The 18380-nt window shown below is 42.2% G+C and overlaps 1 protein-coding gene across 1 annotated transcript in view; it reads left to right on the top strand.

Annotated features, from left to right (window-relative positions):
- LOC140209907 (peroxisome proliferator-activated receptor delta-like) overlaps positions 1–17953 on the top strand; it is a 53815-nt gene extending 35862 nt beyond the window's left edge. Inside the window, exons 6-7 of the mRNA XM_072278567.1 lie at positions 13264–13711; positions 15223–17953. Coding sequence (XP_072134668.1) covers positions 13264–13711; positions 15223–15470 — 696 coding nt within the window. The 3' untranslated portion in view covers positions 15471–17953. The remainder of the gene's footprint in view (positions 1–13263; positions 13712–15222) is intronic.
- The last annotated feature ends 427 nt before the right edge of the window (positions 17954–18380 follow it).

Raw genomic sequence — 18380 nt, forward strand, 5'->3', positions numbered from 1 at the left:
TCCATTTGCTGTCTGAAGATGCATCATATTGTAACAAATCGCACAGAAATATAGCTGCTGTCTTGCCTCCTGTATAGCTGCATCAGTATGTTGTGCCCAGGTTAGGTGCTCAGAGATTGACACCCAGGATCTTGAAATTGCTCACTTCTGATCCATCTATGAGGATTAGTTTATGTTCCCTCAGCCTACATTTTCTGAAGTCCACAATCAGCTCTTTGGTCTTGCTGACGTTGAGTGCCAGGTTGTTGTTGCAACACCACTCAACTAACTGGTATATCTCGCTCCTGTACACCCTCTTGTCGCCATCTGAAATTCTGCCAACAGTGGTTGTATCATCAGCAAATTTATAGATGGCTTTTGAGCTGTGCCTAGCCACATGATCATGGGTGTAGAGAGAGTAGAGCAGTGGGCTAAACACACACCCGAGGTGTGTCAGTGAGATGGAGATGTTATTACCAATCGAGACAGGTTGTGGTCTTCCGGTTAGGAAGTTGAGGATCAGTTGCAGAGGAAGCTACAGAGGCCTAGGTTTTGTAGCTTTTTCAATCAGGACTGTAGGAATGATGGTGTTAAATGCTGAGCTATAGTCAATAAATAGCATCCTGGCATAGGTATTTGGATTGTCCAGGTGTTCCAAGGCTGTGTGCAGAGCCATTGTAATCGTGTCTACTCTAGACCTATTGTGATAAGCAAATTGCAGTGGATCCAGGTCCTTCCTGAGATGGGTGTTGAATCTAGTCATAGTCATACTTTATTGATCCCAAGGGAAATTGGGTTTCATTACAGTTGCACAAACCAAGAACAGAGTATAAGTAGTCATGACCAATTTCAAAGCGTTTGATCACTGTAGATGTGAGTGCTACTGGACGATAGTCATTAAGGCAGCTCACACTGCTCTTCTTAGGCACTGATATAATTGTTGCCCTTTTGAAGCAGATGAGAACTTCCAGCTGTATCAGTGAGAGATTGAAAATGTCTTTGAATACCCCCACCAGTTGGTTGGCACAGATTTTCAGCGCCTTACCACATACTTCATTGGGCCCTGCCGCCTTGCGAATCTTCAGTCTCTTGAAAGACAGCCTGAGGCCAGCCTCTGAGATGAGATCACAGGGTCATCGGATGCTGCAGGGAACATTATAGCTGTGGTATTATTCTCCCTTTCAAAGTGAGTATAAAAGACGTTGAGGCGTCTGGTAGTGAAGTGCCGTTCATGGTGTGATTTGCTTTGTAGGAAGTAATGGCTTGCAAACCCTGCCAGGGTTGACGTGTATCCAATGTCGTCTCTCACCTCTCCCAGATTTATTTTTTTGGCTCTTGAAATATCCCTCTGCAAGTCATACCTGGTTTTCTCATACAGACCTGGATCGCCAGACTTAAGTGCCACAGATCTAGCGCTCAGCAGACTACAAACCTCATGGTTCATCCACGGCTTTTGGTTTGGGAATGTACAGTAAGTTCTCATAGGCACACACTCATCCACACAGATTTTAATGAGGTCGGTAACGACTGTGGCATACTCATCCAGATTTGAAGGTGGCTCCCTGAACACAGTCCTGTAAGCACTTCTGTGCCTCCCTAGTCCCTACCTTCTTGGTTCTCATTACTGCTGCTGCAGTCTTCAGTCTCTGCCTATATCAGGGAATAGATGTACAACCAGATGATCAGACTTTGAGGTGAGGGTGTGGAATAGCATGGTGGGCATTCTTGATGATGGCTTAACAGTGATCCATTGTGTTGTTTCCCCTGGTGCTACAGACGATTTGTTGACAATAATTATTTAGTGACTTTATCAAGCTGGCCTGGTTAAAGTCCCCTGAAATGATGGGGAAGCCATCAGGATGTGCTGTTTCATGCCTGTTGATCACATTGCTCAGTTTGTCTAGAGTTCGTTTAACATTGGCCTGAGGTGGAATGTACACCTGCTACCAAAATGATCACTTAAATCTCCTGTGGCAGGTAAAATGTCCGGCACTTGATTGCGAGGTATTCCAGGTCTGGTGAGCAATATTGGGACATCACTAACACATTAGTACACCACGAGGAATTAATCATGAGGCATACACCTCCAGCTCTGCTTTTGAGAGACTTGACTGATCTATCTTGATGATGTATTGTGAATCCGTCTGTTCGAATCTCTGCATCTGGCACGGAAGGGGTTAACCAAGATTTTGTAAAACAAAGGGTGCATGCAAGAGGAATAAGGTGTGCGAGGAATAGGAGTAATTCGAACCAGATAGGTAAAATAATGGCACTAGTAGAAATAAATGGGTACAATCTAATAGCCATTATACAAATGTAGGTGCAAGGTTGTCAAGAGTTAGGAATGGAATAAAAAAATAAACATCAAAGCAGCATTTGATCAAATATAGGTATGACACCAAGAAGTCCTGGCTAATCTGGAGTCATTGGGGTGGGCGGTGGTGACCAACCACTGCTTGCAATTATACCAAGCATTCTTGTTCTCCTGACCTGAAACACCTAATGATTAAGTGCCGACCATTCTACTTAATGAGAAAATTCTCTATTGTGATCCTGACCACAGTTTACATACTGCCAAAGGCAGATATTAAGCAAGCACTCCATGTGTTGAGTGCCATGATTAACAAACAAGAAACAGCCTACCCTGATGCATTTCTCATCCTTGCCAGTGACTTAAGCTGGGATAGCTTGAAGAAATCTCTGCCTAACTACCATTAGCACATTACCTGCAGTACCAGAGGACCCAACACACTTAGAATGATAGGTAGAATGCCTACAGTCCCATCCCTCAACTTCATTTTGGGAAATCTGATCACCTGGCTGACCTCCTACCTGTATATAAGCAGAGACTAAAGATTAAGGCCCCAGAGGTAAGGACAACAAAGTGGTGATCATGAGAGGCGGGAGTGGCTATGGGACTGCTTCGAGTCAGTGTACTGCGCCACGATCAAGGACTGGCTCATCAAAGGACCTGAGTGAATATGCCAAAGCTGTCACGAACTTTATAAAGTCACTCATGAACAGATGTGTCCCAACAAAATCACTCCGAGTCTTCCCCAACCAGAAACCCTGGACGAACCAAGAAATTCGAAATCTGCTAAGGGTTAGATCAGTGGCATTCAGAACTGGTGATCCAGAGAATTACAAGATGTATAGGTATGACTTCCAGAAAGCTATCTCACAAGCAAATTAGCAATTCCAGGCTAAACTGAATCACAGAGGAATCCTTGACAACCTAGCAACAGGGTTTAATTCCCAGATAAGCTCAGTGCCTTTGTGGCACCTTCACGAATCCCCACTGTCCCTGGTGACTCTGTGATCTCAGCCTCTAAAACTGATATGAGAGCATCCTTCAAGAGAGTGAAACCACAAAGCATCTGGCCCAGACGGCATACCTGACCGAGTAATGAAGACCTGTGTTAATCACTGGCTGGAGTGTTTACGGATATTTCCAATCTTTTGCTTCGGTAGTCTGAGGTATCCACCTGCTTCAAACAGGCTTATGTCATACCGGTGCCCAAGAAGAATGTGGTAATGTGCCCAGAAGCGTTTGCGTACACTATGATGATGTGCTTTGTGAGGTTGGCCATATCCTACCTGAGGAGTGACCTGGATCCACTTCAGTTCGCCCACTGGCACAGCAGATCAACAGCAAATGCATTTTATTGGCCCTTCACTCAGTTGTGGAACATCTGGACAATGAAGGTACAAATATTAGGATTCTCTTCATTAACCACAGCTTAGCATTCAACACTATCATCCCCTCAACTCTTCACAAAGCTCCAAGACTGGGCCTCAATACCTCCCTATGCAACTGGATCCTCAATTTTATCACATATAAACCCCAATTCAGTATGGATTGGCAACATTTCCTCTGCACTCACCCTCAGCACAAGTGCACCTCAAGGCTGTGCGCTTAGCCCACTGCTTTACTCATTTTACACCTATGATGTGTGGCTAAATGCAGCTCTAGTGCTGTATTTGTTTGCTGATGACATCACTACTGTTGGCCTAATCAAAGAAGGTAATAAATCAGCATATAGAAGGGAGGATGAAGATCTGTTTGAATGGTGCCACAACAACTTCTCACTGAACATAAGCAAATCCAAAGAGCTAATTATCGACTACAGGAGGAAGAGGCAAGGGGCCCATTAGGACATCAGAAGTGGAAAGGGTCAGTAGTTTTAAATTCCTTGGCATTATATAAGAAGATCTATCCTGGTTTCAGCACGTAACTGCCATCACAAAGAAGGCACAGCAGTGCCTTTACTTTCTTAGAGGTTTGTGTAGACTTAACATGTTACCAAAAGGTTTAACAAACTTCTATAGAGGTACAGTGGAGAGTATCCTAACTGGTTGTATCATAGCATGGAAACACCAATGCCCGGAAATGGAAAAGCCTACACAGTGGATACAGCTCAGCCCATTACAGGAAAAGCTCTCCCCACCCATTGAGCACTTTTACGTGGAGTTCTGCCCCAATATGACGGATGCTGCTTTCATGAACCCCCCACCCCCACCCCTCCACCCCTCCACCCCTCCACCATCCAAGCCATGTTTTCTTGGGTCTCACATTACTAGGTTCAGAAACATCTGTTACCCTATAGTATATGGTGACATACGTGTACCCTCTTGAACAGTGTGAATAATTTCATTCACCTGTAGCAAATGATGTCCATCATCATGGACCCCACCATTCTGGCCATGCTGTCTTGCTGCTGCTGCCATTGGAAAGAAGGTACAGGAGCCTCAGGTCCCACATCACCAGGTTCAGGAACAGTTATTAGCCCTCAATTGTCGAGCCTTTGAACCTGAGGGGATGACTTCACTCACCCAAACCTGTGGACTCAATTTCAAGGACTCTACAACTCGTGTACTTGATACTTGTTGCTTATTTAATATTATTATTATTACTGTTATTACTTTCTCTCTTTTTATGATATTTGCAGTTTGTTGTCTTGCACATTGGTTGTTTGCCTGTCTGTGTTGTGTGTGGTTTTCATTGATTCTATTGTATTTCTTTGTAGTTACTGTGAATACCCACAAGAAAGTGAATCTAGTGTATGGTGACATATATGTACTTAGATAATAAATTCACTTTGAACTTTTTAAGTGTGGTACAATCAGCACCTTCAAAAGGAAATGAGAGGGAATCAGTGGGTTATCACTTGAGAGGGAGTCTTTTGAAGGGTGATGGGGAAAGAACAAGGGAATATGAGTTTTTGAATTACTCTACAAGGAGTCAACATTACCTCAGTGGATCAAATGACATTTTGTGCTGATGTTTTGAACTTGGACCCACAATCTTCTAAATGTGAGGAAAGATCATTGTCAGAATTCAAGCTAGTAAGTAGGTGTACATTTCCCAAAAGTGTTCTTCTGAAGTAAAAGTTGGGATTATGTTTTATGAAAAATTTAGTTGGATCTAAAGCATTCCCAGCATCTGAATTCCAGAATTAGCTTCTGTTTTTCAACAATATAAATGTGTATGCCATCTACCCAAATTGAATGGTTGAGGTTTTGTTGAATCCTGAAAAAATTTTGGAAGAAGATTAGTAGCATTAAGTATATCCTTTATTATTTTTATCTTCAGAACATGATTTTGTAATAGATTAGAATAAATCTTTAACTAGTGGCAATGGCTGGGGTAAAAAAAAATTGTCAAATGCTACTTGAATTTACTATAAACTTTTAGTCTACTTAAATTCAAATCAATATTAAATATCTAGAATTTGTCCATTTCTTTAGCAGCTGCTTTATGTGCAAGTATAATTCTGAGTTCCGAACTCATGCTGTTTCTGTAAAGTGAAGTGGTAATTGCACGATAAACTGGAGACAGGAATGAGAGCTTCGGGTAACTTGAGAAAATTGCAGATGCAGTTTGGTTAGTAAAGAATGAAAGTGAAGACAAATGGGCCAGCAAGTTTGCAGCAAAGTTTTAGATACATTGAATATAATGGAAATCATAAGTTGAAAATGAAATAATTGGATTATTAATTTTGGGGATTAAAATGCACATATGTTGGCTTCAACAACAATGGAATTTCTTGGGAGCAAAGGTAAAGTTGGAAGTCTGTACCTGTGATGAAGACTGTATGTAGTCTGAAGTTGTGTTTCAGATTGAATAAGACATTAAGGTTGCAAGGAATCTGTAATCCTACTACTTTTGGAGGTGTACATTGAAGGTACTCCATTTAATATAAGTGATAGCATTTGCTTGACCGTAACAATAGCTACAGATTACGGGTATATTGGGTATAATCACAACAGGCTTGTTAAGTAATTTACATCCACTGTAATACTTAACAAAAATGATGAGACACAATTTATTCCTTTGAGGCTTGCCCTCTGCATGTGATATGGTCTCTTACCCTTGCTCTGACAAGTTGGCTGTGGGTTCCGTTGTTGCTCATTGGAATTGCTCTGTATCTCTGTGGTCTTACACAGTAAATGTCAGTCTCTCAGGTGACCCTATTCCTTGTTATTTCAGCAATGCTTTTGCAGACTGTGATCTATGTGTATAAGATGATAAGAGGCATGGATAGAGTGGAAAGACAGCACCTTTTTCCTAGAGCAGAAATGACGAATGCAAAAGGCATAATTTTAGGGCAATAAGGGAATATAGCAGGTATGTCAGAAGCAGGTTTCTTATATGGAATGGTAGGTGAGTGGAACTCACTGCCAGGTATGGTGGTAGAGAAATATACATTAGGGACATTTAAGGGACTTTTAGATAGACACATGGATGAAAGAAAAATGGAGGGTTATGTGGGAGGGAAGATTTAGATTGATCTTGGAGTGGATTAAAAGGTCGTCACAACATCGTAAACTGAAGGACCTGTACTGTGCTGTACTGCTGTATGTTCTATGTTATCCATGGCTCCTCCTTGAATGGTGCTGCTGATGCAATAATGGTCTTACATTTTTACAAAAATATTTTGCTTCAACCAGGTTCAGTTATGTATATTTATTTAGTAGATATACATCAAAACATACAGTGAATTGTGTCATTTGCATTAACGTAAATGTGTTGTAGCACATTTCAGTGCCAATATTATGCCCACCATATTCAGCAGATCAACAGAACAAAACAAGATCCTTGCCTACCCACTCACATTCACAGGACAGGTTGCCTCCAGGCCACCGACTTGCTAGTTCTTGCTTCTGGATTTTCAGGCTCACAGACATGGCATCCAACCTCCAGTCCTTGGCCCAGACTCGCAGACTTCCAACCTCTAGACATGTTGACCCAGGGGCTTTGACTCTTGGACCTCAACCTCTGAACTTGCCCACTTCCGGCTTCAGCCTCTGCATTTTGCTGACCTCAGGGTATCAACCCCAGGACTCAGTGGATTATCAGTCCCTAGATCATGGAATTTTGACCTCTGCTCTTCGACCTCCTGGCTCACCCCAGGACTCACTAATCTGGATTGGGGGGCGGGGGGGCTCACCAGCCCTTGTGCCTCCTGCCCGTATGGAACTCTGATCCTGGTATGTGCAGACCTGGGGAATGAAAGGTACCAGCCCTTGTGCACAGGGCTAGCTAACCTTAGTCAGTGACTGTGGGGATTGCTTGTCTTCATTCTCAGTGCCTGCTGACCTGTCACCCATTCATGGGGATTGTTGGCTGTTGACCACAGAACCACTGAATCCTGCCCCTCACTCTTTATTTACTGCGTCTACTGCCCCAACCTCTAACTTTCCCTCATCCCTGTCTCTAAACCATAACCCATCTTCTCACACTGTGCCCAAAGCCTTCACTGCAAACTTAAAAAATCAATTAATTTGGTGGCACAACTTTGGACATCTAAACCTTTCAAACTCACCAAATACCCGAAATAGTCCCTCTCACCCTCAACAAATTTTGTGAGAAATAGTGTGGATTGTAATCCTCAGCCCAAACCTGCAGTTGGGAAGGGATCAGTTATTCTGCTCTGTTTAACAGACCTATCTCTTTCAACTCTGGGCGGCCAACATGCTTGCAGAGAACTTTCCTGAATCTTTTCAGCTACATGGTCTTTGACAGCTCTGTTCCTATCTCTTAATCAATTTTCAACTACTAATTTATGTGTTTCAGTACCATATTTTGTTAGCATATTGGTAAATTTAGAGTATTTGTTTCGCCTCCAACTTGCAGTCCTGCCTTCAACACTAGGTGCATGGGGTGCATGGGAGGGGTAGCACCTCTAGATGGGGGCTTGTCGCACTCCTTGGAGTGGCTTGTCATCTATTGGTCCCCACCAATGCCCAGCTCTCACCTGTGGCTCCTCCTAGCTGTTTGCATGCGACAGTGGCCACACCCTGGGCAACGGCTTTGACAGGCCAGCTAAACGGTGAAGGTAACCAACGGGTCTAAAACCCTTGGTGAGATAGGAATTTGCTCATCTCAGCACGCAAAGGCTGCTTTGGTGGATCAGGCAGAGGAAACCCCGGGGGTTCAACGGCTGAGAAGGCGTTGCAGCAGCGCATTGTGGAGTGCGTAGGGCGCAGCAGAGCACTTAAGAAGACGCGGCCATCCAATGCAGCCAAGGAAGTTGCCAGACGTAACGATTCTTCGTGCCACTGGATCCTGACTTCTGAGGCCGAGAGAGTGGGATCGTCTCTGTGCAAGGCTTTTCCACTTTAATATCTTTCACGCACTGGTTACATTGTGCAACGTTCATCTCCCAGATTCCAATTCCTACTAGTCTTCTACAAATCCTACGGCGATGGGGGAGTGGCGAAGCAACAGGTGGAGGTGACAACTGGGAGTTGTGGTCACAAACCCGCACGTAGGTGGCCTTTGGACAAGTGGTCGTTCTTCTCTGTACCCAGGGCAGCAGGGGAGTCCGGCAGCACCAATGGTGACTGAGCAGCCCTTTTCAGGACAACACTGCTCACCCTTTGCTAGGGCGAGGCCTAGAAAAGGTGGCTTAAACGTTGCCTGCCCTACAGACAGATAACTGGCCAGTTTGCTGCGGCTGGCAGTTCATCCGCCAATGTGGTTACACTCAAAGGGGAAGAAAGAAACTTCTGTTAGGATCATGGAATGTCCGCACACTCTTGGACAGAGAGAACACAGCAAGACCCCAAAGAAGAGTAGCCCTCGTTGCCAAGGAACTTTCATGCTACAACATCGACGTCGCAGCCCTCAGTGAAACCAGGCTTGCGGAGGAAGGATCCCTGACTAAAACCACCAGCTTTCTTTTGGAAAGGAAAAGCGCAAGATGAAGAGAGGATTCATGGAGTTGGATTTGCAGTCAAGTCCAGCTTCCTGAAACAACTCTCCAACCTGCCCGTGGGAATCAATGAAAGGCTTATGTGGCTATGTCTGCCCCTCAGCCACAAACGTCACGCAACAGTCATCAGCACTTATGCCCCCACCGTGACCAGCAAATACGAGACCACTGAACAGTTCTACACCGACCTTAGCTCTGTTCTTTGCTCAGTCCCTGCCAACGACAAACTAATCCTGCTTGGTGACTTCGATGCCCGAGTAGGCTGAGATCACAGTCACTGGGAAGGGGCTCTAGGCAAACATGGTATTGGCAATATAACCATATATGGACCATGAACAGCAACAGCCTCTTGCTCCTTAGCAAGTGTGCAGAATACGACCTCCTCATCACAAACACAGTGTTCAGGCTGGCGAACAAGTACAAGACTACATGGATGCACCCAATATCCAAACATTGGCACATGATCGACTACAATATGGTACGTCGCCGAGACATCCGGATGTCCTCATCACCAGAGCCATGTGAGGAGCGGAGTGCTGGACTGACCACAGGCTTGTCTGCACCACATTGAAGCTACGTATTGCTCCCCACCATCCCAAGCACCCTAAGTTCATCAGAACAGCTTTTAACACCGCCAGACTCCAAGAACCGCTGTATCTTTGCAAGTTCCAGGCCACCCTTGATGAGAAGCTGTCTGCCAACGGACCACTAACTGGTGGGCCAACTCAGAAGTGGAATCAGTTTAGAGAGATGATGACAGAGACAGCAAAGTCAGTCCTCGGCCCCAAGGACCAGAAGATTGGTTCGACGAGAATGACAGTGCCATCAAAGATCTCCTGGCCAGGAAGAACGAAGCATTCATGGAGTGGCAAAACGACCCAAGCTCCATTCCTAAGAAAGAGCAGTTCAAGTCCCTTCAGGCCCATGCCAACAGGAAATTCACAAGATGCACGACCTGTAGTGGGATAGGAAAGCTGAAGAGGTGCAACAATTTGCCGACATCAACAACTGAAAGCTGCTGTTCAACTCCATCAAGATGACCTTCGGCCCCTCAAGATCTGGCTCATCTCCACTGTTGTCCGCTGATAGAACCCCACTGCTAAAGGACAAAGAGAGCATCCAACACAGATGGAAAGAGCATTTCAGCCAGCTCCTGAACCGCCCTTCATCGGTCGACCAGTCTGCTCTGGACCAAATCTCCAACAGCCTATTCATGAGGAACTAGATGGTCCTCCCTCGATAGATGAAGTCAAGAAAGCTATCATGCAGATGAGCAGTGGCAAGGATGCAATACCTGCTGAACTGTACAAGGCACTCAGCAAGGAATCACTTGATGCTTTCCACAGCGCCCTGACTAGCATTTGGGAAGAAGAAGAGATGCCTCCTGACCTCAAAGACACAACAATAATCGCCCTCTACAAAAATAAAGGTTGAAGGACCGACTACGGGAACTACAGAGGCATCTCACTATTTTCCATTGCTGGAAAAATCGTCGCCCGTATCATCCTCAACAGACTGATTCCAACAGTGTCAGAAGAGGACCTTCCCAAGTCGCAATGCGGCTTTCGTCCTGAACGCAGCACTGTCGACATGATCTTCGCAGTGAGACAGATACAGGAGAAGTGCCTGGAGCAAAACATGACATTATATTCTGGCTTCATTGATCTGATGAAGGTGTTTGACATGGTCAACAGAAACTTGCTGTGGATCATCCTTAGAAAGGTTGGCTGCCCACAGAAATTCACTACACTCATCCGCCTGCTCCACGATGGCATGACAGGAGAAGTATTCTCAGATGGTTCCCCATCTGAGACTTTCAACATCTCAAATGGCGTGAAGCAAGGGTGCATTCTAGCACCAGTGCTCTTCAACCTCTTCTTCACCCAAATGCTGAAGCACGTTGTTAAGGACCTAGACCTGGGTATTTACATAAGATATCGCCTAGACAGATCGGTGTTTGACCTGAGACGCCTTGCTGCAAAGACAAAGCTTTGAGGAGGCTCATCACTGAAGCCGTGTTTGCTGATAACTGTGCCCTCATGGCCCACCAAGAGAACCACCTGCAGACAATTGCGACAAGTTCTCCGCAGCCTCAAAGCTGTTCAGCCTGACAATCAGCGTCAGTAAGACAGAAGTCCTCCTACAACCTGCACCAAACAGTCACTCTCCTCAGCCATGCATCACCATCGACAGCACTGTCCTGAAGAATGTGGAGAGCCTCAAGTATCTAGGAAGCACCATCTCCAGTGACAGATCCCTTGACAAAGAGATCATAGCAAGGATCCAGAAAGCCAGCCAGGCACTCGGGGAAACTCCGTGTCAAAGCTCTGGAGTACAAGGACATTCAGCTTTCAACCAAGCTGAAGGTGTACAAGGCTGTGGTCCTCACCTCTCTCCTGTACGGTTGCGAAACCTGGGCCCTATACCGCAGGCACATCAAACAGATGGAGCGGTTTCACATGTGCTCTCTGAGGTCGATAATGAGGATTCGATGGCAGGACCAAATCACCAACCAGGAAGTCCTTGACAGAGCCAACAGCACAAGCATTGAGGCAAGGATCCTCCAGGCCCAGCTATGCTGGACTGGCCATGTAATCTGCATGGGTGAAACAAGAATCCCCAGGCAGCTGCTCTACGGTGAGCTTGAGCATGGCAGTTGCAATCAGGGCCGCCCCAAAAAAAGTTGCAAAGACAATCTGAAATCGTACGTCAAATGGGCAGACCTCCAGCCTCAACAGCCTGAGGAGTCCGCAGCCGACAGGGCTGCGTGGCGCGCCCTGACCAGAAAAGCTGCGTCTGACTTTGAGGATGACCGAAATCAGCACCTTGTAGCAGCACAAGACCGACACCACAAAGCTGTCGCATGCACCTGTTCTAACAATCGCCATTCCATGTCCAACCTGCAACCGCATTTGCTTCGGCCTTCAAAGCCACATGCATATCCATAGATGACTGCACAATGTTTAGTCTTCCTCGGACCCCGAGAGACAACCACCATACCATACCGTACCAATTTGTAGTCTTGCCTTCAACACTACATGTTAGCACATTGGCCTTCGTAGTTAGTAAGTTTTAAATACAATTTTTTAGGATATTCTTTGCAGTTTGTGTTGTTTTCAACATAACTGGCAATTATGCTTTGAGAATTGATGCCACTTAATACATGTTTTATTTGCAATAATGATATTTACAACACTGTTTCATCACAGCACCAGTACTCAAATGCCAACAACATGAGGAATATAGGTTAGTATGTTTAACTTTCTTACTTCTTGCATCAGTTTGAACTCAGCTTGTAGTTATCAGTGACGATGATCAACAGCAGTGGAAACTGGATCAGGGTTACATTCTGTGCATGTGGGAGCTCACCTGTTGCTTCATTATTGTCAATGTAAACAAAGTGGAGGAAAGTTGCCAGTAGATAGTTAGAGGTGTAGAGATCAGTGGAATTTCTGAAGATAGTCTAGTCGTTTTTGGGAGAAGTAGACGTTAAACCATGTGGCCAGAAAACAGACAAAGAGTGATGTGGCTTTTTTTAAAAATAAGAGCAGGAAAGCCAATTTGACCATCTTCAACATTTCTCACCATTCAGTCTTCTATGCAGTATCTTCTTTCTTCTTAACTTTTTGATGGTTGTCAGTGACATGCCTCTTTTGATTGGTCTTTGAAGTTTTATGAATTCCTTCCTTCCTCTTTATTCTTAACCAGTTTACTTCACAATTTGAATAAATTGTTTCATTTGATTATGTTCACTTTAATTAAAAACAGATACATGCTGCAGAAAATAACTTGCTGCTTAAATATTCTTTTTAATTTGTACCTATTTTATTTTTAAAAAATTTTTCTGTAGTTTCTTGTTTGGTAATGCTTCTAATGCCCAGTAGATATTTGCTGCTACATGTGCCAACCTGAGTAAAATATGACTGTTTTAATACTACAGCACTCATGAACTGATTAATAAATATATAGAAGCAGACCTGTATAGAAACATCAGTTTTGTATTTTCAGTTCTATTCAATCCCTTAAAATTTAAAATATAATTCTTATTTTTCTCTCCTGAATGCAGCCTTTTGTTATTCATGACATGGAAACTCTTTGGCAGGCTGAAAAAAATTTAGTTTGGAAGCAATCAGTAAATGGAATTCCGAACAAAGAAATTGCAGTTCACGTCTTCCACCGTTGCCAGTGTACAACTGTTGAAACAGTAAGAGAACTGACTGAATTTGCCAAGTGCATCCCTGAATTTTTAAACCTTTACCTAAATGACCAGGTGACATTACTAAAATATGGTGTTCATGAAGCCATTTTTGCCATGTTGGCATCGATTATGAATAAAGATGGTCTTCTTGTGGCTAATGGAAATGGATTTGTTACTCGGGAATTCCTGAGGAGCCTGCGCAAGCCATTTAGTGAAATTATGGAACCCAAATTTGAGTTCGCAGTGAAGTTCAATGCCTTGGAACTGGATGATAGTGACTTGGCTCTGTTTGTAGCCACCATTATATTATGTGGAGGTAAGGAAATAACTTTTGGATCTGCAACTGTGACAGCCTTCACATCATAAAATTATTGACAGAGCAGCTGAGTAGGAAGCTTTCATCCTTTGAACTTGTGCCAGTTCTTCTGAAAAGAAAGTTAGCCATTATTTACCATACTTTTCTCATATCTCTGCAGTTGTTTTTGTCCTTTAAGCATTTAATTAATTTTGAAGGCTACAACTGAATCTTTATGCAGTGCACCATCAAATAATATGAACCAAATGCTAACAGATCATTGCTTAAATAGGTTTATCTTTCTGATGCCCCTCTTATCATCACCTGCCCATCATCTTCTCTGGTGTCGCTCTTCCTTTCCTTTCTTTCATAGTCCACTCACCTCTCATATCAGATTCCTTCTTTTTCAGACCTTTCCCTATTGTACCTATCACCTACCAGCTTCTCACTTCATTCTCCCCCCCCCCCCCCGCCCCACCTTCCCCCTCGGCTGGTTTCACCAATGCCCTACCAGCTTGTGCTCCGTCCCCTACCACCACCTTATTCGGGCTTCTTTCTCCCTGCCTGTCCAGTCCTGATGAAGGGTCTCAGCCCAAAATGTCAACTATTTATTCTCTTCTATTCTTCTACGAACATTGTCTGACTTGCAGAGGTTTTCCAACATTTTGAGTGTTTTGCTCAAGATTTCCAGCATGTGCAGAATCTCTTAAGAACTATCCCTTTTTTTAATCCCTTACCTGGAATCTGTGGCTCCTGGTTAATGATCTTAGTACATTGGAAAAGCAAGCAGTTGTAGGTTGTTCAGTCTACTGCCAATTCCTCATTAAGACATTAACAGATTTTTTAATGTTAAACTCTGCATTTTGTTCTTATTTTCATGTAGGAGCCTCAGAGTGGAGAATTACAGAGATTCACCACAATAAGTAATATGTTTATTCTCCATTGTAAACCTTTATTTTTCAAGTTGGCATAAATAAGGGAAGAAAATGTATAAAAAGGGAGTAATTTAAAAAAAACTAATAAAATTTTCTATACTATTCAGTTTTGACTTCTGCAGTCCATCTAGCCAGACTAAGTTATTTTATGCATAGTGAACTCTTCTAGTACTTCTTTATGAATTTCTACTCCATCCATTATTTTCACTCTTTAGCCTTCCACTGACGTTTCGGCACCATTCTTTTCTCTGGTTAATTTCCCAGCTATACCTTTGACCTGCCTGCATAGGATGCTCCTCCTTGTTATCTTCAAACAATAGCATGCCTTTAGAGACCTTTTAATTCTCAATAGCAAATGCCAAAATATGTTTAAAAAAGGTTGGTCTGCACTTGCTGCACCTCTAATTTCTATCTTGGTTTCCAGCTTCGGGAAATTGTGTTAAGATTCTTGATCCCTTTTGGCTCCTTTTATTAGAGTTTAAGATTTATGAAAGGAGCAGAGTGATATGGCACTACTCAGCTGAACAATCAATCCAGATCAAAACAAAATGAGAACAAACTAGTCTTATAAGTTCTATTTTTCCTCTTTTAATGTAGACCGTCCTGGGTTAATGAGTGTGAAGCAGATTGAAGAAATGCAGGACAGCATTCTCCAAGCATTGAGCCTACACTTGCAAGCCAACCATCCAGACTCTCAATACCTCTTTCCAAAGCTCCTCCAGAAAATGGCTGACCTGCGCCAGCTGGTCACTGAGCACGCACAGCTTGTTCAGAAGATTAAGAAAACTGAAGCAGACACTTCATTGCATCCGCTGCTACAAGAGATATACAAGGACATGTATTGACAAACATTGCACATTCTATATTCAGCTTAATATAGTACTCCCAGACACCCCATTCCCACAACTAACCTTCATGACGCCAATTGATTCTTATCAAAGGTCTTCTTGAGATACATAATAGATCTGTAACTAGGTACTCCTCATTTGTTCTTCAGTTGGATGGTTGCAGCTGATTCATTTGAAATCAGCTGAACAGACTTTGTGATTACAGCTGAAGAATTATAAAAATCTGTATATTTACAACACTACTGACATACTGCAATAAATATGATGTGTTGTAATTTGACTTGGTTACAGTATTAATACCTCTGCTTAGTAGACACAACTATTGTCAAAAGCAAATTTTATAGAACTATCCAATGGTACTGTGCTTGCTGAGCCTAACAGCATAATCTGTTTGGTCGGTCTTAATTTTTATATAATTAGAGGGTATGGAAATTATTATAAAATTGCTACAATAAGTGTAGCTTATATTGTATAACAGTCTATTGTAGAGAATGACTTGCTCCAAGAAGTGCTTGGGTAAGAATGTGCATACATTTATAGAGCTAGACATAGACTTGTAGCATTTGTTGGGAGGGGAGAGACAAAAAATTTCAAGAAGACTTTGTGTGCAGCACTTTGAATTTTCTCAGAAATGTGATGAGGTGCTTAGATAAATGTAATTCATTCTTTAGTGAGGAAGAATTTCATTTAAATTGACAAGTCACTTTATTCAAATTTCTGTATCTGACAGCCATACACACTGACCAAATTCAATTGAGGGCAAGTTTGTAAATTCTTTGATTGGGGAAAAACTGACCCCTTATTGAACTTGGCTCCCAGTCTGTATTTACATACATTCTATCTAATATGCTTATAATTTTTTTTTAATGAGCATTCCTTCCTCACTGTGGTTAAAGTGCAAGATATTTACATATTTTAATAAAGCTCCCTATTTATATAATGAAGACTCTTCTAGGGAAATAATATAGCCGTAAGCTTTTTAAGTGGAAAAATAGCTTACATGAAAACAATGAATTTATAAATTAGTTATGAAATATTTGGTTAAAATTGTTCTACATTAATTGACAAATTTATATTTGGCCTTTTCATTAAAATTACTAGTTTGGAAAATTGACATGTTCTATTAGTGCTGTTTAGTGTTCTGTTGTGTGGTTCATTAGCACAAGGATACATCAGTGTTCTCTATTGCATTGTATGTTGAAGCAATCTTTGAAATCTTGTAATATTTTTGGAATGTGTGGAATTCTAATGGACCTGAAAATACTGCAGTTTGCTCCATAAATGATTTTAATGAGGAATGCTTCAATAAGCTAGTAAAGCAAGACTTAAGGCAGATCTCCCAATTTCTTGACTGGTTGACAGACTGTCTTAAGCTACAACACTGGAATCTTATACGTCAATTAAAAAATGAATTAATTCACTGATGGATAATACTAAGAATTTAAACCTATGAATATTTGAAATGCAAAACATTTAAGTTCTAGTTGTCCCTCAAAGTTAGTGTGATTTTTCAGATCCTATTGGATCTGATTCATTCCCAACATTTTCTGATTTGATTAATGTATCCAGCTTTCAAGCTTATGTTTGCTGTTGCATGATGCCACAGAAATTGACACCCTTAAACTTGTTCCAAAGTAGAGCCCATACTAAATTTAAATTCAGTGTAAATTTGACAGTGGGAATCATAAATAGCCTAAATATCAGCCAGCGTAATGTGGTTTAAGCCATAAATGGACATTTTTCCATAAAGCCACAATAAATTCCAGTGTTAATATTTACCATGTTTGTATTTTGTTCTGTTGTTTATTTAATCGCTACAGCTTTAATATAATTTTATGGCTGGGTCTGCTGACTAGAATTCAAAAGGATTTCTGAAGTCTGTGTTATCTTCCAAGTTGAGGATGCCCTCTGGAGTTGGCATGGTTTTGCAGTATTGTGTGGGTAAGAGCCAATTATTTGTTCAATTCAATATGGTGCAGAGCATAGTGAAGATAGAGAAGTGCTAATTCAGGATTTTAACATTGGGAAGAACAGTGATTGAGGAGCTTGTAATAATGACTCATGATTAAATCATGCAGTCTGAATCCATTTAAGTTTTGTCTCTTTCAAGTGACCAAAATCTTGCATTTTTTCTTCTGTTTTTTTAAAATTCCATTTTGCTCTCAATTCCACATCATTTTGTTTGATTTCTTCCTTCAGAATTATTCTGCCAGAGATGTTCACTCTGGGTTATGTTACCATGACAAAAACACTGATGCTGAGATGCATCCTAAAATTTGGGAAGGCTTGAATGTAGAAGATATTGAAGCTGAAGGATTTTCTATCATTACTCGGCAGAGGTGTTAGATCAGAAGTGGAAAATATAGCTTGTTAATCCCATCAGCCCCATTAAACTTAGTTGCCAAATCACTTAACTTGAGAATCGTAAATTGTGCACTTCAGATTGGATCTGGTGTGTGCGTGTGTATGGTTTTTTTTCGTGGGAGGGTGGGTGGGCTGTGTGATTCAGCTGTTTGCAACGTGAATCACAAGAAGTGTATTAAAGGGGGCTACTGAGTAGGGTGGGAGAATGGAATGGGCAACTTAAATTATATGCTTTTGCTATCATCCTTCACATTTGTAGGACCCTAAATACATAATTCACAATAGTGATGTAGTTTTCTCCATTCAATACAAAACTTGACATTTTTGAGTATACCCTCATTAAATATAATAGGAGTTGAGGGCCCTATGCTCACTGTATATGATATGATACCCTGATGCACTTCACACTCGTAAGTTATTTGAGACCTCTTTACCTCTAAAAATCAGTATGTATTCAGGACAAGCACATTCTGTTGGAAAATATGGATGCATATGCTCACTGCTAAAACAGTTCAAATCTTTTGCCAGGTTTTATTTTTTAAA

This window comes from Mobula birostris, chromosome 14, assembly GCF_030028105.1.
Source record: "Mobula birostris isolate sMobBir1 chromosome 14, sMobBir1.hap1, whole genome shotgun sequence".
NCBI lineage: Eukaryota > Metazoa > Chordata > Chondrichthyes > Myliobatiformes > Myliobatidae > Mobula > Mobula birostris.